Source organism: Plectropomus leopardus, chromosome 20 (assembly GCF_026936395.1).
Source record: "Plectropomus leopardus strain MGB_pleo_1.0 chromosome 20, ASM2693639v1, whole genome shotgun sequence".
In the NCBI taxonomy this organism is placed as follows: domain Eukaryota; kingdom Metazoa; phylum Chordata; class Actinopteri; order Perciformes; family Serranidae; genus Plectropomus; species Plectropomus leopardus.
In genome coordinates this window covers 13,563,931-13,585,865 of record NC_142195.1, presented here as the reverse complement: position 1 = coordinate 13,585,865, position 21,935 = coordinate 13,563,931, and the positions used below count along the sequence as shown (strand labels likewise).

At 38.2% G+C, this 21,935-nt stretch overlaps 2 protein-coding genes and 1 long non-coding RNA gene across 5 annotated transcripts in view; 1 reads left to right on the top strand and 2 right to left on the bottom strand.

Annotated features, from left to right (window-relative positions):
• The first annotated feature begins 871 nt into the window (after positions 1–871).
• On the top strand, positions 872–1,833 carry LOC121959486 (uncharacterized). Its single transcript, XR_006106917.2, has 3 exons — positions 872–1,004; positions 1,346–1,429; positions 1,512–1,833. It is a non-coding gene; the product is annotated as an uncharacterized LOC121959486 (long non-coding RNA).
• Positions 1,834–2,801: 968 nt separating this feature from the next.
• Positions 2,802–8,068, bottom strand: prdm12a (PR domain containing 12a). Its single transcript, XM_042508744.2, has 5 exons — positions 7,719–8,068; positions 5,875–6,065; positions 5,598–5,753; positions 4,760–4,874; positions 2,802–4,236 (listed from the first exon to the last, which is right to left on the bottom strand). The coding sequence occupies exons 1-5, from the start codon at positions 7,942–7,944 to the stop codon at positions 3,803–3,805; spliced, it is 1,122 nt and encodes a 373-aa protein (XP_042364678.2). The 5' UTR covers positions 7,945–8,068; the 3' UTR covers positions 2,802–3,802.
• Positions 8,069–13,908: 5,840 nt separating this feature from the next.
• The window catches only part of fubp3 (far upstream element (FUSE) binding protein 3), a 30,280-nt gene continuing 22,253 nt past the window's right edge, over positions 13,909–21,935 (bottom strand). For 2 of the 3 annotated variants that reach the window (XM_042509302.2, XM_042509303.2), the window contains exons 13-19: positions 19,903–20,063; positions 19,560–19,633; positions 17,787–17,863; positions 17,371–17,427; positions 17,051–17,101; positions 16,795–16,922; positions 13,909–15,376 (exon numbers count right to left, since the gene is read on the bottom strand). In XM_042509302.2, coding sequence (XP_042365236.1) covers positions 15,368–15,376; positions 16,795–16,922; positions 17,051–17,101; positions 17,371–17,427; positions 17,787–17,863; positions 19,560–19,633; positions 19,903–20,063 — 557 coding nt within the window. In that variant the 3' untranslated portion in view covers positions 13,909–15,367. The remainder of the gene's footprint in view (positions 15,377–16,794; positions 16,923–17,050; positions 17,102–17,370; positions 17,428–17,786; positions 17,864–19,559; positions 19,634–19,902; positions 20,064–21,935) is intronic. The other variant, XM_042509304.2, reaches the window with a different exon arrangement.

Below are 21,935 nucleotides of genomic sequence, written 5' to 3'. Positions count from 1 at the left end.
CAGTGTATTAACTGGTTTTAATCAGCTGGTCCTTTTGTTTTAGAGAGGAAGTGACCTCTGTGGTTAATTTGGCTCGAACAATGAACACTGAAGGAATTCTAAACAGAGGAAGTTTCAGCTGGTTGCAATCTGCAATCCTCACCACTAGATGCCACCAGATGCCACTAAAACCTTTAAACCGTACACACTGATCCTTTAAGTGTAGATAAAGTAAATAAAGGAAAGGGTGTAGATTATCCAAGATATATATTTTATATTAAAAAACAGCAGTATCCAAGCAGTTACAAATTGTAGCACTGAGTGATGCCATTTAATGCTATATCACAAGCATGCCCATGTAACAGAATGTACTGAATATATTTAATTTCATAAAGCTAACAAGAACAACCTAATTTACTTACATAGTAAATAAAGTGTGAAGCAGATTTATCTCAGTCTTTTTTATAAGACTTTTGTTTCCTTTATTTGTAACATATTGTTTCAACTATCAGCTTCATGTTGCAATGGTAAAGATTGTAAATTAAAAAATTAGATTTTAATGTGTGCATAAAAATAATGCAATAATTTTGTTACTATATTTTTGACAAATATGCCCAGTCTAGGCATCTTGATTGCATTTATTACAAGTAAATGCTTATAAAGGGAAAGTGATTATTTATAATGTTTTAATTCATATACAGTGTATAAATTACCACTTATGTACATACTGTTCTTATCTGACCTAATGTCAGTGGAAATATTATTTCATTTTGTTCACAATTTTCATGTAATGCCAAAACTTGCCCTCATAAAAATGCAAATAAATGTAATATTATACTTCCTGTATCTGTGTGGCGGCCCACAGGTCACTGGAGTACTGTCAATGATACTGAAGAAGTGCTGTGTCATTTTCATTTAGTGTCGGTGCACACACATCAGTACACTGACCACATAGGAACAGATGACTTCGGGGCTGACTCATAAAAGACATTAAAGTGGAATTATGCTGTGACTGATATTTTCTGGTAAGTATTCAAACTTTCTGATAATAAAAATAGAGCAAGTTTTTAAACAGACTTTTTTTAAATGGCAAACTGTTTTTATTAAAATATCAAATTTAACATTTATTGTGATAAATGACATACTATCCTAACTGACAGCCTTATTCTTTTCACTGTGGTGGAAAACAAATTTTAATAAACTAGACATACAACATGAAAATTTAAAATAGGGTTGTGTGTAAGATGGAGCGAGTTAAACCTGATATGGGTGGGATCAGGTTACCTGCCACAACATCATTTCAGCAGCAGTGTGGCTGATGCTACACACAGATAAAAGAGGTCTGTTTCAATTTGTCTTCCTTTAGTTCTGCGCAATGCAGCTGAGTGGATAGCTTCTTGCTGCTGCAAAACCAACAGGACAGCAGCAGGATGACAATACCAGTGCAAAGGTGCTCTTCATTTGGGTTAGATGGTATTATTTTGAAATGATGATCTAGTTCTGATGGCTGTCTTGTTTTCCTCACTGTGCAGGGCAGAGCGTGTGGACCGTCTCTAATGATGAAAAAACATCCAGTCAAAACCCTGCCTAATACCTCTGGACTGAAGAGATGCCCACATTTCCTCTCCATCTGTTTAATCTCTCAAGTTTATTCACTTAGAGCATGTTGATCTGTGTTGCTCTGTACTTGTTACAATGATGACTTGTCTGAAAACTCCTTCTTTGGGAGCTGGATAATGTCTGACAGCTGACAAGCGCAGCAGTGGCTCAGAAGTGACTCTTTGTACTAATCATTTATATGGAAATGCAATGCACAGCAAATTATCCACTTAATTCAATAAATGGTTGTTAAAATCATATGATTATCTGTCATTATTAAAGTGCCATTACACTGTTTCTCCAGAGGAGGCCCACTTTTCTATCATGAGAGTTTCTTTTTCTGAGTATCTGGCGCCATCATTTGGAGTAAGAAATAACTGAAGCTACCTGCTGACTGTATCAAGAAATCTGGTTTTCGAATCATTAAGATGAAACATTAAATAAGCTACATACAAGCTAAGATAAAATACACAAAATGTCAGAAAAGCACGTCATGAAGCAAAAAATTGAAACTGAGTCAAACAGAATTGAGCCAACTTCTCACGGCATAAGTCGCCTGAGGGACTGGAGACACCCTGGACAGGCTGCCAGTCTAACACATAGACAAAAAAGCACATCCACACCTGCAGCACTGAGCCAATGTGCTGCTGTGTCCCTGTCCAGTGTTGAACCCATCACTTGCCTTAAAGCTTTCTTATAAAAACATGTTGAAAAAGACATGAAAGCTTTTCCTTCTAATGACTGATTTGCGCATTTGTGATATGTAAATTTTGTGTTTCATTTCCATTTTTTCTTTTTTTGTTTTTACATTTTTTCCCAGTGCACACTATTATCTTAGCTCTTAACATTGTTTAATTTGTTGTAACTGTATATTTCCTTGTTTTAGTCTTACGCACTTTGTGAAACTCTTTGTATCTATGTTTAAATACATGCTACACAGGTATTACAAGTATTACAAGTATTATTATTATTATTATTATTATTATTATTATGTACTGGTGTTTTGGGTTTCCAGGACTGAAAACAGTACTCTCTCTCTGGATTTCAACTCGAAAATCTGACACTCAATCATATGTAATATCATATCATATTTATTTAGAATAGAAGAAAGCACAAATGTATTTACATTCACATGTACAGTAGCATACAATACAATTTTACAATTACACAACAGTATAGTATACAAGGTTAAAGTGACATTTTCAGTTTACAGTGTGGGAGGATGCAGCTAAAACAATGTACACTGGCGGTCACGTCCCTTTTAGTCTCCACTTACTGTACAAATCTGACTGTTGTTTTCACCTGAGCTGGTGAGCATGTGATGCAGAATAAACACAGTGTGAAAATGTAGAAAATATCTGTTTTGTCTCACATCTATATTATTCAGATTTCCAGAATACAGACAATTATTAAAACATATTTCTGCTGGAGTCATGTGATAGCCAAAGAAACAAGTAATACAAATAAGGCAACATATTCAATGTCTTTGTGAAATGCTCACTGTAAAATCTGACACTTATGCTACTTAAAATTATCTCAGAAACTGATAGCCTTGATAAAGGAAAGTAAATAAAACTATTAATCTTATTTTGTTTACTTCATATCTAAATGTTATGTTTATACAAATTCAGTTTAGATTTTGTGAAGTTGTTGCAATTTAAAAATGACGTGGGATTTCTTTGTTCTTTGTTAAGCATTTTCAACTTAAGTGAACCAAGTTAGTCTGACTTAACTTAATTATGACTAAGAGGATTTTGCCAGTGATGAAGTTAAGAGTTCTGTGAGATCTGCTTTCTTAACATGTTTACGAGTATACAAATATGACTGAGTAGTTTGCAACTAACAACCGAACACAAATACGTAGCACAGAAAACTTGAGTTGCTGAAGTTGCTAAAACTTAGAAAGATTGCTTTAATTAAACATGTCATTTTTAAGTTGCAACAACTTCACAAAATTAAGTAAAAATAACTAAATGTTAAGTAAACTTAACAATTACATATAAAGCAAACCTATATTAGGACTAGTAGTTATATTTACTTACATTTTTCAAGGCAGTCAATTTCCTATTTTTTTTTGTTTGTTTTAAAGTAAAATCAACTTGTCAGATTTTACAGTGCACTGTCACATCAACTCATGTCCTCAGTGAAGGCCTGTCTCATCTCCTTATCTTCTCCACTACAATCTAAAGTGCAACGTTGTGACTGTCCCTCCGTGTTTCTGTCATCATAGCACCATGGTGGGGATGTGGTGCACCAGGGGCATCTGGTGCTGGTGTGGCATGGCCGTCATCTGTGGTGGAGGGGGGGACACTTGGGACTGCACATCTGCGGCGTGCGCCACCGGTTTGTGCCGCGCGCTCTTCTGGTGCGCCCTCAGGCCCGCCAGCTGGGAGTAAGCGCTCTGACACACGTGACACTTGTAGGGCCGCTCGCCGGTGTGCAGCCGCACGTGGTTCCGGAGCGTGGACGACTGGCTGAAGCGGCGGTTGCAGAAGCGGCACACGAAGGGCTTGTCCAGGGTGTGGATGCGCATGTGGGAGCGCAGGTTGCTGCGGGAGTTGAAGCCGCGGTGGCAGATGACGCAGCGCATGCGGCCTGCTGTGGTGGTGGAGGAGGGCGGAGAGCAAGAGGAAGGGCCGTCACAGGAGTGGGAGTCATCTGGGAGAGGAAACGGAGAGGGAGCATGAGTTAAGACTGGGTGCTACTGCACTGTAAAATCTGACAGGTTTATTTCACCACTTAAAATAATTTTGGAAAGCATTTGCCTTGAAAACAGAAAGTTAATATAACTATTCATCTTAATTTGTTTACACTATATCTGATTGTTATGCTTACACAAAATTTAGCTGTATTTAGGCTACTTAATTTTGTGAAGTTTGTCAACTTAAAAATGACAAGTGAAATTACCTTGTTCTTTCTAAATGTGAGCAACTTAATTAAAGCAAGTTAGTCTGAGTTAACTTGGTCATCATAAAGAGGATTTTGCCAATGACGAAGGTAGGAGATCTGCCAGTTGTGTTTTGATAATGTGTTAAGGAATATACAAGCATGATTGTTTGCAGGCAGCAGAATACATATATATAAAACTGTCTAACAGGTGTTTGACTCACTCCAGCCATGACACCCACAGACAAATAAAAAACAGGTTGTACCAGCTGTATTGATCAGTAAACTGACTTACCGTTCCTGGTTTTCTTGATGTGATCTTCATCTGTTCCAGGAACTCCAGGGATTCCCAGGAATGTGTTGTGAGTGTTTCCATACCAGACAAGAAGCTCCTGATCTGGTGGGATAGTCTGAGGAAGGAACCATAGGACAAAGGTCAGCTAATTAATGAAGGGGGGGGTTGTTGGGGTTGGGGTCCTCTACTAGAAAATTTTGAGCATCAAGCATATGCATTCTGGTGATGTTTTTGCACCAAACTGTGCCTTTTCTGCATCAATTTTTGGTGTTAATGTCTTTAATTTTGTCCTAAAATAAAATTCCCCCAGAACAGTTTTGTTCAAGCTACAATTATTCATTCGCACGTCATAGCTATTTATTTATTCATTGTCATATTGTGATTTTTTGACCTTATCCCAGTCTTCTAATAGCAAAGCATCTGAGCACTTTTTGTCATAGTTTACTGTGTTTTTTTGTTGTTTTTTTGTCAGTGTGTTGAAATTTTGAATCGTGTCTAGGTGGATGCCTCCTTTTTCTACTGCAAAAACAATCTATCAATGGGTACAAGTAACCTGAAACTCCTCCCTTTCAGGTTTTTATTGGGAGGATATATGCATATGTGCTAAATATTAAAGGGGACGTGTCCCCTGCATACCCCCCAAAATCTACGCCTATGATTACAGTCAACATACATATTCAAATCTCATTTTTGCCAGCAGGTGGCGCTGTTCTAAAGGACAATATCATTGTTGGTGGTCGTCAATAAAATCCCTTAAAGCCACTTAAGGCCCACTCCATGTTAATAATATTATTCTCTCAAGCTGCTGAAGAGAAACACATTAAAAATGTTGCTTCACCTCCACCGCCTTGTAGAAGATGCTGCTGCCGATCTGCACCACCTCCAGGTTCTGCTCCTGCTCATTCCGGGCGCACTTTATGTAAGTCATCCAGCTGCGCTGATCCTCCTGGCTGGCATCGATGAAGTAGCGCACCGTGCCGTCTTCATTGAACACCTGAGCGCGCACAAGAGCAATAATGTGAGAAAAGTTATAAAAGTCTGGATAATTTGGCCACACCGAATCATAATCAGCTCAGGGTTTTACTGTCCTGCAGGCTGATTTAATGAGAGCTCACCTCCCACATGAGGTTGTTATTTTTGAGCAGGTCCACGTGCTCAGGGGACAGGACTCTCCCTGTGAAAGGGCCCATCTCAGTCCCTGCTTTGATCCAAGTCTTTGAGAAGATGCCCAGACCTTCTCCGGGGATGGAGCTCTGCGCGATGATCACCTCAGAGGGCAGCACCAGGCTGGACAGCTTCTGCACCTCTGCAAACATAAGAAGAAGAAGAAGAAGAAACGTGAGTGTGCAAAATGGAAACTAAAAGTGCATTTGTTACAAAAAGAGGCTGTATTATAGATTTCTAAAAACGAGTAAAACTGCAAAAAAAAAGAAAAAAAAAGAAAAAAGAAATGTAATTCAGATGAAGCAGAGACCCTGTTGTTCAGCAGGGTGAGTGGATGCCAAAGCGTCTCATGGAACAGGATTGCTGAAAAAGTCCTGAAAGCAGCAAATGGACTGGATCTTATTTTAGTCACGAAATATTAAGCTACACCTTATCCTCCGTTTAATTCGATTATCTGGTTGAATTGAAACTTTTTGTTGCTCAGAGAAACCCCCTTGGAAAGCATTTTCATCCGCACCAGAAAGGAGAAAAGGGGGGAAAAATATATCGTGCGCTTCTTTAATGTCAAAATCAAAGATTTTCTTTAAGGCTGCGAAAAAAAACCCCAGGCAGAATAGGGGTTAAATGGTCCTCTTTTGCCCAGGGTCCAGCAATTTGTCATGCTTCAGATGTGATATTCATTAAAGTTTACTGGAAAAGAAACGGCTAATTCCAAATTCATTATCCTTTTAAGAACTTTGTAGCAATAAATTTGCGCTGAATGAAACGAGGACTTGTTTAAAAGACTCAGGAATTTCTGCAACAAAAAAATGGAAAGGCGATTAGATGGTTGACATGCAATGAATAGCATTAGATTTAGCCTTCACGGTGCATTATGCGAGGAACAGCAAATCTTTTAAGGAGAGAGAAAGAGAAAAGCTCCGGAGCCCCATAGCTGCCAAGAGAGGAAAAGAGACTGTCCGGAGATTGATGAATGCGGGATAAAAACTCGGGACATCTCAAAGAAAGGAAACCTTTCTCTCCTCGAGGTTTAAGTGGAAACTTTCCCAGGTCAAGCACAAAGTTAACCAAATGAATTTAATGCCCTGCGTCTTTCAATCAGCGGCAGTTACACGCCTAACGAGCCTCTGAGCGCGAGGGCCCGGAGCTCTGAAAGGGTTAACGCGTTAAATGGGACGAAATAAAAGCAGCAAAATGAGAGAAAATGCACAAAAAGCAACAAGTTAGTGAGAGAAAGTTTGGGAAATAAATGTTTGAGATGGAGAGTGAAAGTTATTTTTAGTGGCTTGTGCAGGATGTGAGATCTTTTTGGAATTATAGGCTAAGTGCAGAAATTATTGGGAGAAAATGCCCAAATTTATCTGCCAGTGGGGGAATGAAAACCCGTTTATATCAGAGATGCATATTTGTAGATAATTGCATACAAAACATATTATTTATTGAAAAAAACACCACAACTTCAAGCACGTCATGATTTTTTTTTCATCATCATAAAAATGTCTATCTTAAACGCGTAAAAATCATAGAATTAGGCTACTTGTGTATTTTATTTATCTTTTTTTAAAATTATCATTATCATTTCATTTAGTTATTTACTGTTTGAGTTGTCGACCATATGTGACATTAGGTGAAACAAGTTCAATAAAATATTAATTAAAAACACGCGTAAAAATCATTAAAAATATACTACAAGCCCCTGATGAAAAACTTCCAAACGTGTACAACAACATGATCAAACAATCGTGACTGAATTCAGATAAAATAGATGAGACAATAAAACGGTTTGTCAGCTTACCTCCGGCGAAGGACTGCGCCAGCACCTCGGCAGTGAAGGCGGTCTTGGGGCTGCTGCTGCTGCCGCTCTGCCGCTCCTCCGCCAGGTGTTCTCCCAGCACGTTCCTCCACCTGCCGTACAAGAAGCTGTGCAGGATGTCCGAGGTGATCACGTCTGATAGCGAGTGGCTCGGACACTTAAATCCAGACTTGAGCGCCAAAGCGTCGGCGGGTAGCACGGAGCCCATGTTGCAAATAAAAAACAAACCCTGAAATGATAACAGCGGTGCAGCTGCAAGTGGAGCGATAAAAAAATACGAAGAAGAAGAAGTAGTGGACACCCAGAGCTGCTCCTCAGTGCGTGCGTCTGCTCCAAACTGTGCGTAAAGGCTGCCCTGCTTGGCTGCGAGGGTCTCTTTATATAAGTGGCTAGTGTGACCCCTGTCTAATTACTTATTAATGACACACCCCTCACAGAGAGTGGACCTGCCCGCTGCACCACAGCACACCAGCACAGAGAGAGGGGGTCGCCAAAACTTTATTTTGCTCATACATGCACTTAAAAATGCACTTTAAATGAATGCGTCATTTTTTTGTGCAATGCATGCAGATGCGCTAAAATGACGATAAATGCACGTTTGAGCATGTTTCAGATCGAAAACTTTCGAAATTAAAAGTTTAATGTGCGTAAAAAGCCTAAGAGAATCGTAAAAATAGATCTTAGCGCAGGTAATTAACAGGCTGCACAATAATTTAAGCAACTGCATTGTTTAAATATCATGCATAACTCAAAGAAATGCAAAAAAGAAAACAAGATGAACACAAATAAAATCCAAATTTTCTGCAAGTTTAAGAGATTTTCTGCGCACAGAAGTGGGTCATTGAGTCTGGGAGTTGCTCTCCCATTTTTTTCTCATGCATTTGGTATTCATGCGGTAGTAATATTAAATTTTTTTGTGAGGAGTTAGCGCGGGAATAACAAGAATGGAAACAAGCTCGACGTGGAGTTTTTTTTCTCCAGCATTGTTCGCATGCAAAAAATGCAAAGCTGCTTTGACGTGGTCCACTTTTTCAAGCCCTTGTTGAGGTAAGCGGTTTAATATTCATGGATGTTCGGAGCCCCCTCGGTATTGTGACAACGTTTAGATGAGTATATACGGCCCTTTTCTTCTCCATAGTCGCAGTCCTCTGTGTTTTTTCCTCTCCTGCCTATTTTTCGGGCTTGATGGACTGGGGGCTAAATGGGCAGTTTTCCTTCTTTTCCAGCAGAGAGGACATCTTTATTCCATCCCCGGCTCACAGGTTTCCTATTCAGCTCCCCTCCAAGTAATGTCAGGGCCCTGAAAAGTGCTGCAAATCAATCTTTCATGGTGTTTTGAGGGCAATTTGACATCCATGCACTCCTTCTTTTCACTCCAACAACTACAAGGGGATTGTCCGAAAAAATGGGCAAGTTGTGCTCTCTGTTTCTCTTTTTCTGGACGAATATGGATTATGGCGATGTAATGGGAAAGAAGATATGGCAACTAAATACAATAGCGGAGGCTTTTTTTAGGAGATAGTGAAAAGGCAAGGTGAGTGACAGGGCACGAAAAAAGATTACTGTGAAACAGCTGCTTTTTATGAGCGGGCCCCTCCTACATTTGTCTCCTTTTCCCAGATGAAATTTCTCTGCGCTTTCAATGGGATTCTTTCTCATCTAGATTGATTTACATTTATAGCATTCATCGGCACAAATCCGAGGTAAATGGCGGGGGACAGGGGGGTGGGGCCGCTTCTTTATTAAAGAGGAATTAAATGAATTGAATTGGGGTAACGCATGGATTTGATTTGCTTATTTATGCATTAACCTATGGCATTATGTGGAGCTGGTAAAGCCGCGGGCATGTCAGCAATAGCAAATCATCCTGCTTAGCTGTTCCATTGTAAAACAATTTAAGCTATTATTCTGTCCATTTAAAGCTTATCAATTTAATGTGGATGATTGACAATTATTGCACAAAGAATGCGGTAATTGTTTTATTTCAAAGAGATGGTGGGAAACCTATCAAAGAAAAGCGTTTGTTTGGGGATAAATAGCAGAGTTTAACGCTTATCAAGAGAGGAGAATAAGTGGAGAAAATAGGCTCGGTCATGTTAAAATAATACATGTGAACTTTTAAATTTTAATGACAAAATAACTTTAAAAGAAAACTATAAAATAGATAGAAATGATTTGATTTTTGCTTTTCATGTATTTTGCTCCTTATAAATAAGAATTTGAACTCCGAAAATTAAAGCACGTGGATAAAAAAATATATATATTAGTCATATTATGAATCAGTGACTCAGACTCTCAGGCCTGACAACACACACACACACACACACACACACACACTTCTGCAAACTGCCTCTGTCCAACCAGCTGGGAGGACAGAGCGCAGAGTCTCCGGGGATCCTCCGCAGGGTCATTAAAAACAGATTAAGGTAGCAGCCACAGTGTGCAGGAGACTGAAGATCGGCTCATCTGTTGCAAAGGTGAGAGAGGTGGAGGAGGTCCCACCTCTCCCCCTAAAGGAGCTTTTCTCCCCTTCTCCTCCCCCCTCTCTTGTTGGACAGGACAAGGGGGAGTCAGGACACCTGCTTGATGTGGAGCTTTGTACTTTCATTTACACAGCAAGGAAAACTGTATTTAAACTGTTCAGACTAAAATATCAACTTGCAAAGGGGATTCATCCATTGCAAAAATTAAAATTTCAGTAATTTTACTACTATTACTATTCTCTAGATGCATTTCATTTTCTTCCTCTTATAGGCGAAGATTTGGGGGGGAGGATGCAGGGGACATATCCCTCATATTTAGATGTCCATTTGTCCCCCGATAAAAACATTTAAGTTGAAAAAGACTTTTATTTTGACAAAGTTTAAGAAATTGACACCATAAATTGATGTAAAAAGGCAATAAATTGCTGCATAAAATATTCCAGAATGCAGGAAATTAAATGTAATATGTTCAAAAATTTCTGCTCCAATGCTGAAAGGAAAGCTACACCCTTTCTACCAATAAATAGGCTACTGTGCCATAAGTACAATTTTGAGGTATTTGAGTGATTCTATTTTTATGTCTCCACTACATGTACAGCTTAAATTATTTTCCCACTTTATACATTATATGAACAACAACAAATCAGTATGATCCAAAAAATTAATGTATGATTCCTAAATGGGCTATTCTGCATTATGAGGATGTTTGCTTTTGGTACTTTCAGCATATTTTGATGCTAAACATTCTGTAATTTTTCTACAATTTTGATTGCATGACTTTTCCTTGTGACAGTCTTTCAATGCTGTGTTGTTACTTTTACTAAAAAACCTGCTCTGCAGTCAAACCAGATCAAGTCAATGTTATTTAGGAGTGATTCAGTCTGTGGGCCTCAGTGGTGGAAGCAGAAATACTACAAGGTGATCAATGCATTAAAAGTATGAAAAGTAAAAGCATTCATTGACCTTTTCACAGAGTACATTTTGACTTGTTGAAGTAGGAACAGCAGGTGAAATTGATAACATTAACAATGGCTCAGTTCCATTAAGTGTATCAGTACGCTATTCCACTGAGCCAGCATGCACAAGCACCTCCTGTAAGTGGAACGCAGCTATCATAAATGTTACTAAAAACACCTGTACTGTTATGACAGGTCACAATGTCTGCTGGGAAAAAAGGTCTATCGTGCAGAATGGCTCTTTCAGTAAAATTATATTACTGTTTTATTGTTGTTGTTGCTCTACAGAGTAAATAGTATTTAAATGTCATAGCTGGAGCTTTATTTGCATCATACTATTAGACATTTGCATCAATAACACTCATCATATTTTAGAAACTGATCAAATATTTTTTAAGTGCAATTTCTTGCTGAAAAAAAGTGAGGCAAAAAATACAGTATTTTCCTTAGATTTGTAGTGGAGCAAAGCAGCAGAAAATACAAATGCCAAATGCCAAGTAAATGCAGAATAAATGTAGGGCTACTTTCTACCACTGGACACAACGTGCATGTACAGAAACTATATTGTATCTAATTAAAAGAATTTAAATATTAGATATAAGGGCTACAAAAAAACAACACACAAAGCATTTTTTGTTTTTGTTTTCCCTGCAGCAACATTTTCAGGTGTGTAAAATTTCAACACAAACATGCCACAAATGTGCCTCAAAAACTGTTTTTAAAATCTAAGCACAAACCATAATGTTTTGTCACTTTCCTCAGTACACTAAAAAAGCAAAGACAAGCACGCGGGATTCTATATCTTCTCTAAGCGCCTGTTCATAAGAATGAGGGTTTAAATTCTGCAGCATAAAATAACCCCTGATATTAAAAAAAGGTGTCCAAGAATGCTTGATGATAATAATTGTGTCTCTCAACCTCAGTCTGCGAATGATCCCGGAACAACTAAATTACTAGACAGCCACAAAGGACCACCAGGTCAGAAGTGTCCTCAGGGATGACGTGATAAAAAAAGGAAGAGGATCAAAATCAAGGGCCTGATTTAGAAACAGCTGCAGCGCATCAATGCAGCAGCCAGTATGGGGCCGCGCAGGGTCCACTGTGGCAGGAGTCTCCCTGCTGAGTGCAAAGATATGCAGTGACAAAGCTGGATGGGAGCTCTGGAGGGGGTGGAGAGGATGGAGAGGGACGGGATAGAAGAGCTAAGGGACAACGTGCTGCTGTTAGTTGTGGACAGTTAACATGCAAGGATGGAAATTTTACATGGATTGTTTAGGGTGCAATGAGACATGGAAGTGTAGGGAAGCTGCTGCTATATTATGCAAAGAAAAGATTGAAATTCATCATGAAATAGAGTACTCTTAAAAACAGTTCTGCAGTTGCCAAAAAAGTCCATTTAAATTCTAATTGTTATATTTTCACATTTAAACAGGCTGTAAAGAAACAGGTCCAGATGTGGACACTGATACCCGGCAGATGTGATATTAAAGATGCTGCTCATATACCAAAATCCCCCTTTAAGTTAGGTGAAAAAAAAATGGAAAAACAAAAACAAAAAAAAGTAATTTACTGACTTTTGCAGTTAAATGCAAGACAGAAATGACATATTAATTTCCTCTTTTACATCACATAAAAATGCCAAATGCAAAACTGTTCTTGTTCTGTCAGAATTTTGCAATGAGGCAATGGATTTAGATTTAAACTTTTCCCCAAAACAAAGCAGCAAGAAAATAACTTCTCTACCGATTTTTATCTGCAAACCAAACTGAAGAAACAGACTGATCTTACCAAATAATCTTGGAAACCAAACGCCACAAAAAAGTAAAGTATTACACTTCACTTATGTTGACCATATATCTAATAGCTAGTTTACTCAAAATTTAAAGTTGTTACAACTTTAAAATGACAAGTGGAATTTCCTTGTTCTTTCTAAGTGTTAGCAACTTCAGTAAACCAAGTTAGTCTGACCTAACTTTGACATGACAAAGAGGATTTTGCCAGTGAAGTTAGATGTTTTGTTATCATGGTCAAGAAAATAAAACTTTGATTAACTATTTTGCAATCAGCACAATACATATAACACAGTAAACTTGGTTTGCTGAAGTTTCTACAACTTAGAAAGATTGATTTAATTAAACTTGTCCTTTTAAGTTCCAACAACTTCACAAAGTCAAGTACATATAATTAAATTTTAAGTAAACTTAAATATATATAAAGCAAACAATTAAGACTAATAGTTATATTTACTTATATTTTCTTAAAGCAATTGGCTTCCTCTACCTTTTATTTAAATCAACTTAGATTTTATAATGCAGGACAATGAAGTGACATTTGTTTGAAATATTTTAACACACAATAGATTACCAGCGGATTTTTCTCAAGATCCAGAATTACGCCTTTGCTGAGTTGTGACAAGATGCATTTTCAGGTGTACTTAAAACTACATTAAACTTATTGCAAAGTGGAGCTGTGAAAATGTGCTGCAATTACCATTAAGACCTTGTAACAATAGTTTAAAGTCAACCACAAGAGAGGCTTGCGGAAAATTTATTTGAATGCGAGAACTGGCAGTAGACTATAGAAAATATATATTTTCAGCTTATAAAACATGAAAACATACAGTTGGCCTCTATATCCTCTATGTATCATCAACACTTAGAATACAACAGAAGACATACAAATGTTTATAATAATGCAGTGAAACAGAAAATCAGCTTAACAGTACACAATAAAGGTAGTCTGGATGTTTTTAATACATGGTTAACTGTACACATAAGGAAAAAAAACAAACACCATAATTAGACATTTTTGAAATTATATCCCTTTTCATTAAGAAATGACGTTAATACCAGAATCATTTTTTTCATAATAATGCATCATTTATACCATTTATATTATTAGATCACACAAAGAAATAAAAAATTAATTAAAAAGTTATTAGCATTGGACTGAGTCCAACGCCCACCTGAGTCCACGGTGAGGGCTCAGTGGGGCGTTGGCGAACTGTGAGGTACCAAATAAGACAGTTTTTGATCATAATACTTAAAACATAAAAATACTATTTTAATTATTACACAGGTAGAAGTACAGAGGCTTAGCAGTCTTGAATAATTTGGGTACAGAACATACACAAAAATCTACCACTTCTTATTTTTCTTCATAACAAGATGCAACATCAAATTTCAAATCACACATTCACAATCTTTGAACATTTTCAGTATGAAAACAGAAAACAGAAAAAGAGGGACAATTTTCCTGCAACACTGATCACAGGAAAAAATATTTTTTTTTATATAAGTATATATTTATATATATGAAACATATATATTTTAAATTAACAGTCAAATATATGAGCATATATACATAGTTTTACAAGGTAGCAAAGGCAAAAAAGCTATTTGCAACATCCCCCTAAATCCTATCATATCAGATAATTGTAATAAATTATCTATGACATTTCCATTTTAGAAAAAAAAACATCTTAAAACTACAAGTTAAAAGTCTGTCAAAATATTAGAGAACCCATCTTTGTTTCAAAAGTGAAATAAGATATTGCACCTTTTTTAAACCAGAGTACAATAAAATGACAATGAAAAACAGCATACAATGCACAACAGGAATTAAATTAGAACTATTGCCACTGGCTGACATTAATCTGTGTTTTTAAACCTTGTAACAAAAATACATTTCCTGTAACAAAACATCACAGTTTCATTTTCACTGAATTATGTAAAAGGAAAACATTTTTAACACACTCTTTTTAAACATCTTATGACATATGACAAAACTTCAAGTATTCAAGACTGCTAAGCACATAATCATGGATTCATTTCAACAAAACTAGAAAAAATAGATCATATTGCCTTTTGAAATGTTACAACTCTTGGGTTCATTTTGGCGGTACAATCGGAGTCAAAGACAGGAAAATATAGAAAAACGAAACAGCTCTCTCAAGTCCAAAAAGGGATCCCAGATACTGTCTATCCAAAATAACAGTGTACACAAGCATTTAGTAACAAATAAATGTTCCTGATTTTTAGAAATATTACTTTATCATATAAGTCATTCTACAGCTAGTGTTTCTCACTAAGAAAAAAAGTCTTCAAGGCGTTGCAAATCTATAACACCCCTCTGTTAAAAAAGGGTTGTTTTCATCCTCAGTGATTCAAGTCTGTCACCTGGGCGTCTTCTCTTAATGATCCTAGGGGATTAAAAAAAAAAGCAAAAATTACCCACAGCGCAGCTGACATTTGTTTAGACTTTTAAGTTAAAATGTGATAATACTCCATATTTTCTCTCTGTCAACAAATTGTAAGAATTGTGCCTCAGAGCTCCACTGTTGTCCAAAATTATTAAAAACACATCAGTGAGCTGCACTTTGGCATCATGTAACATGTTTCCTCATTACGATGAATATGCATTTTAATGAGGTTTTACGAAAGCAGGAAACATTTGGGAGTGACAAAACAGAACCAAATCAATACTATAGGCGAGGGAAAAAAAACAATACAACATGGTATTGCAATATTTTCAGTGGAAATATTGTATCAGAACACTGATGCCAAATATCACGTGTTATTATTAAATGAACAATTAAAATGTGTAATATTAGAATACCAGTACTGACGATGATCGGGATTTTAAAAGGCTAGGTCGCATTCTGCTAAAGACGTGTGCTCGAAGTAAAATACAAGAATTTTTGTAATTATATAACGTCTAGTGCCGCACAGATGTATGTGATCCAGGACAATTCTGCAACACGTTCATAGTTTTCTTTTCTTTTTTAAATGCTATGTGTCACGCATACTTGAAACTGGTAATTAGAAAAAGACAACGAACGTGACATTATAAAATGAAAGACTGATATAATTTGATACAGCTTCTCTCTCCACTGTCTTACCCTTATTTTTTCAGTGCAATTTTTTTGCCCCCCAAAAAAGACAAACCACACCATAAACAGAAACTAAACATGAATTTGGCTAACAGCACTATTTTTTTTCTTTTCTTTTTTCATAGATATCACTCTTGACCACAAAAGTCATGTAGAAAAACTGCACATTTTAGGGCTGCAACTAACTATATTTTCTTTAATTTGTCTTCTGATTATTTTCTTTTAGAAATTTGCTTATTACAAAAGTCAGACAATATCACTATGTTATTACCACTATAACTTTCCGGAGCCAATAGCCACACCAAAAATTTTTGTCCAATCAAAAAATCCCAAACCCAAAGATTAATCAATTTACCGTCATGTTGCAAAGAAAAGCAGCAAATGTAGACAAGTAGCAAACGTTTGGCATTTTTGCTTGGAAAAATGACTCAAAACAATAAAGGGATTATGGAATTAGTTGTAGATTTGTTTTCTGTCGATCCACTAACCGTTTCAGCTCTGCTCTTGTTATAAGCTGTTTTTGAAGTAAAGGAGCCTTTAAGAAAAGTGAAACTACATATTTTTGAGCTATCTGCAAAAGTTGGAAATCAGAAAGTATTGAGAAACAAACTAACATTATTGGTTTTGGTCTTTTTATGGGATTTGTTGACAAGAAGGAAAAAGACACGCCTCAACCTGACAGATCTGTACTGTGACCAAAGTTGTGAAAACACACAGCTGGTTCTCACCTGAAGGCCCGGGGCTTGTGTCTGCTGAGCGCCCTGGTTGAAGTACGCCATCGGCTGTCTGTAGAAGTCAACCCAGGCGTTGTAGTCAGGATTAGAGGTCTGCTGAGATCCAGGACCAGCTGTCTGGCCTGAAGATGATGGAAAAAAACGACAGTAAGAAACCGAAGAGCAGGAATCAAGAAAATGACTGTCACATTTGCAGGTTTGAGCTGAAATGTATTCTTTAATCTGTCTGAGTTCATAATGAAATACTCACCCCATGCTTTGTTGTATTCAGGAGCAGTACTTTGAGCTTGGTTTTGCTGACCTGAAAACAAACAGTTTCAATTTTGTTTTGTTTTTTTAATAATACAAATCTTAAATACACATTTTTAAATCTGACTTTTCCCCAAACACTGTTTTTTTATACTAATCTTAGAAGCTTTATGCTCATAATCTTTCAAATGTGGTGAGTAAATGATTTCGAGCTTGCGTGAATATTAAAAAAAAAAAAAGAACGATTAAATTTAAACTTCTTTGGTACAGGATTGTAGAATGAAATGGGTGTTAAAAAAATATAAATCCTTTTTCTCTTGCCTAGCTTTTTATAATATTGCTCCCAGTCCATCTGGCCTGTCTGGGATCCATTGTGACCTGAAACCAGACACAGATAACACCAGAGTTACTCAGAGCGGGCTTCACTTTTCCCTTTTCACCTTCTGCACTCATCTGTTTCTTAATGATTTCCATCGACGGCAAATTTTAAATCTGTCCGTACAGGAAAGAGGCGGTTAGCCACAGGGAGCGCGACCATCTCATCCCAGCCTGCTCAAGACTTTGAACACAATGCAGCAACACGTGATACAACTAGCGTGGCTGTGCTCTGAGAAGCAAGCTGACAGACAGCAGTTGGCCACAATTATCTAGCTGAAAAAGGATTTAACCTCTTAACTTATTTTTATATTAAAATCTGTTCGTGTAGCTTTAGCAGCTAAAATAGTTCTCATACTTACTGTGGTCCTGTTGGCCTTGAGGCTGCCATATTTGAAAAGTTGTACCCCATCCTCCAGTCATGAACGTCTGACCCCCACTTAAAAATAAACAGACATTTCAATGTAAGAAATAAACTTGACCGTCCGTTTTTTTACTGGAGACAATTTATTACATTACAGTGTTTCATCACTAACTAGGCCTGTCACGATAACTACGTTAACGACGGCTAACAGTGCCATATACTTCATTACCGCTGAGTACGCTTGTTCAAGCTAACGATCACTCGCCAACAGTCCATAGAGGTACAGACGAGCATTTGTTTTTGTGTGTGCTGTGTCATTATCATTCTCCAAAAAAAAAAAAAAAACCAAAAAAAACCCGCAAAACTTACCGGTAATGAAATCAGCGTTACAGACTCTGGAGTTTTCCAGTGTTGTCCAGTTCTTTCTTTTGACCGCTGCAATCCGCGCTTTGCGCTGATTCCTTTCTTTATGGAAGTGGTAGACTTTTGTTTCTGGCCTTCAGTTTGTGCCTCGTCGACCATTGTGCAGCACGGTCCCGAAACTAATTTCGCTATTTCCCACAGTGTTGATTTCAGTTGAGGAGGACTATAATTCAGCGTTTCATGTGCTGTTTACAGGCTGTAGTGGCTGAACAGCCAAGTCTAAGTGGAACAACACTGTTGTTTCCTAGCAACCGAAAAGACGCTTTGAAATGGTTTATTACCGGTTGTGTTTAAGTGTGTGTTTGCTGACAGAAGAAAGTCCCCAACATTTCAGCAAACATGATTCCAGAATAAAAAGCAGGACTTTTAAGACCATTATAAGACAGGTGCAGCAATTCTCTATTTTAATTTCCTCCCTGTCTGCTTGTGCGAGTCCAAAGAAAAATAATATACCACTTTAAAGACAACAGTGTAGATTACAAGGTAGCCAACGGTTTCACTTTTGGGGTGGATGACACATAGTCCTGACAGTAGTTTTGTAGGACCTTTTTTCCTACATTTGTAGATCTACCTCAACAACTTCATCCTCCACTCCGGTTTTGGTTCCCAGGACGCCCATCCCCATGAGCCGACTGCAGCTCATCTGCCAGATTATGGAGGTAACTGCAGTACTCTCGAAGCTTTTCTTAATTAAGCTCGTCTAGTGGAGCTGCCACTTGTTTATTTTTGTTTGCTAAATTTTGTAATAAGTCTACAATGGATAAATTGTGGGCTACTCCAATCATTTAAGATATACTTATATATATATATATATATATAAAAAACAGGTGTTAAAATATTTTTTTACTGTGGTCCTGCTCTCTGGAACAAGCTGACTTGAGGTCCGGCACAACTGTGTCCACATATAGAAGAACACTTTCTCCTCCGCCCAGGTTTATGGTTCATTAGTGAGTGAGTGTGTCTCTGTGTTTACTCGTTTGACTGCACTTTTGTTTTGATAGCGCTGTAGTTTTTGTGTGATTGTTGTTGAAGTTTTGCGCTCTATATTATTGTGTTAAAGATGCATGCTCATACTGAATTCTTATTAATGTTTATGCTATTTATGTTCTCTTATTTTCTTCTATATGGTGATTAACAACGTGAAGCACTTTTGAGTTTCTGTAATAAAAGTGCGTAATATAAATAAAATTGTGTGGATATCCTTAAGAATTAAAAGCCAACTGCTCTTTAAAAGGGGGTACTTGCATTATGATGACTGTATTGCAATATACTACAAAAGTATTTATCGTGACAGGCCCGCCAGTAAAAACATGAAAACGTGACATGGCGAGGAGAAACTAAAGCTTACTGTTGAGGAGGAGTGGTTGGTCCTTGGTTGTAGGGATTCATACCGAAGCTGGTGTTGCCCCCCATCCCTGGGCCCTGCAGCAGAGAAAGGGAAGAGGAGGCGAGTGAGAGACCACACTTGTGTTTAAAGGGAGCCAACAGGCAAGGTCAGAGGGCAGGGCCGGGCGCTGATGCACTCCATTAAGTCCATTTGATGGATTCTTTATGTTTAACCTCTGGTGACATCCTGCTGGCCACCAGGACCACAGCAACCCGGCTCACCCCAGCAGCTCTCCGCATTGACATGTGTGCTCATGAATATCAGGCCAGACAATAGCGCTTTGGGCCGAAGCCAGACCACCTACCCCAATTCTCTCATCGATCAGCTGGCGGGCCTTTTCCAACTGCTGAGGGGTGCCTCGGATGGAGAAAATGCGCACGTTGGGGTCGGTGTTGGGTGGCGGGTTTCTCTGGAGCTCCACGTGGGCACGAGACTGTTCTTTGATATTCTTGATGGTTTCTCCACCTGGAAGAAAAAGCAAACAATAAGGAATATGTAACTAGGGCTGCAACTTATAGTTTTGTTATTGATCAATCTGCTGATTATTTTTCCAGGGCTAAAAAAATGTCAAAAAATACAGAAAAATGATCAAAGAGCCCAAAGTGATGTCCTCATGTCAGAAACTTAGTTTGAAGTATATTGTTCAGAAAGAAAAAAAAATGCACGTATGGCTGACTTAGTGTGTGGTGAATATATACTATTGCCAGAATTTTCTACTAATTTCAATATTACTACGAAAACTATGAGAAGTCCTGCATATTATACTTTTAACTATCACAATAGACAAAGTAAAACAGCATATATAGTGAGAAAGTAAGCAGGGTTTTCTCTCTCAAGCTCTCTTTTTTCCTTCTTCAGACTATTTCTTCTGTCGCTACAAAAAGGAGAGCAACACTAGAAATGCCTTTGAAAGGAGACTGTGTGAACATATGTGCAGTAATCCCTGTATTTCAGCGACATTGCTCCTTCCCCCCTTTTAACACTTAGTTCTCCAACATAGACACAACATGTGCTCTTAACTAGCACAAACTGACCTCTACATGAAACTGCCCGATAATCTAGCAAACATTGGAGCCTCACATCAGCTCAAGTCCATCGTTAAACATAAATGTGATGGATACGGTAATATATTGTCAATGGAATTATTTTGTAAAGCCCAATAAATCTGCGCTCATACAATAATTTTAAGTTGCTTGAAGAATCGAACCCTGACAAGTCAATAACCTCCCATCTCTAACATTCATCCCGTGTGATATAAATGTGGCATTAGGCCAAATTCTCTCCACCAGACTCGCACTGACTCACTTGACTAAAGTGGCGTGATGGCGCTACCTTATGAAGACTCTTGGCTTGTGTCTCAACACTCATCTACCATTCTGTGGTAACATCCATGCAAATCAGGAAACAAAAGGAGACAACTCCTGCACACCTCCCCCCTCCGCTGCATCAGATGCCAGCTTCCCGACGTGTGGGGAGAGCAATTACACCAGCAGGGAGAAATGAAACATCGCCGGCAGGAGAAAAGGGCCGAAATTGAAGCGTATCCTCCTTCTGGGATATCGTTTGTCTCTTTTAGCCTTTTCATTCTTGACTCGGTGTTGTCCTCTGTGATGAGAGGAGGGAGTGAACGGGGGGCATAGAGACGCCACCCCCCTCCACAATACCCATCTGAACGAAAAAGGCTGAGGGTGCTTCCCGGGGGGACACCGGGGCTGTCCCAACATCAATTACACATTTGTTCACTTGTGGCTGACACTCGGATGACCCTGGCTGACCTCCAAATGAAAACGCTCATCAAAACCCTCTCCTCCTCCCGTAGCCTATTCCTTACTGCCAACAGACTGCACATGGGCCATTAACCCATTGTCAACCAAATGAAACTTCTGCCTTAATGAAGCCATTATGAGCTCTTCTAGTCAGACAGCAGAGAGCAATGAAGACCCTGACTATTCATTTCATGGACTGGGCTGTAGTGAGGGCAGATAATACGGGCCTTATTAATGAGACTGGTTTAGTGAGCTGGAGAAAAGGAGGGGATACAAAAGTGCAACTGGTGACGGCATTCAAGGCAAAGCTAAGGGACTGGTTAGCTGCTGGTGGGGAAAACGCTCTCAGGCCTCGAGGGAAAACAACATTATCAGAGTGTAACGCAGATATTTCTAATGCATCAGCAGCTCTGCATCAAACTGGGGGTGGGCAGTGTGGTTGAAATCATTATTACATTGAAAAAAAAAGCATTTTTACAATATCATTATACAGTTTATTGGTAAAGATGAGTTTTTGGAAACAAAAGAGGTGTGATGCAACGATGTGCTGATCAGATTGGAGGGATCGGTA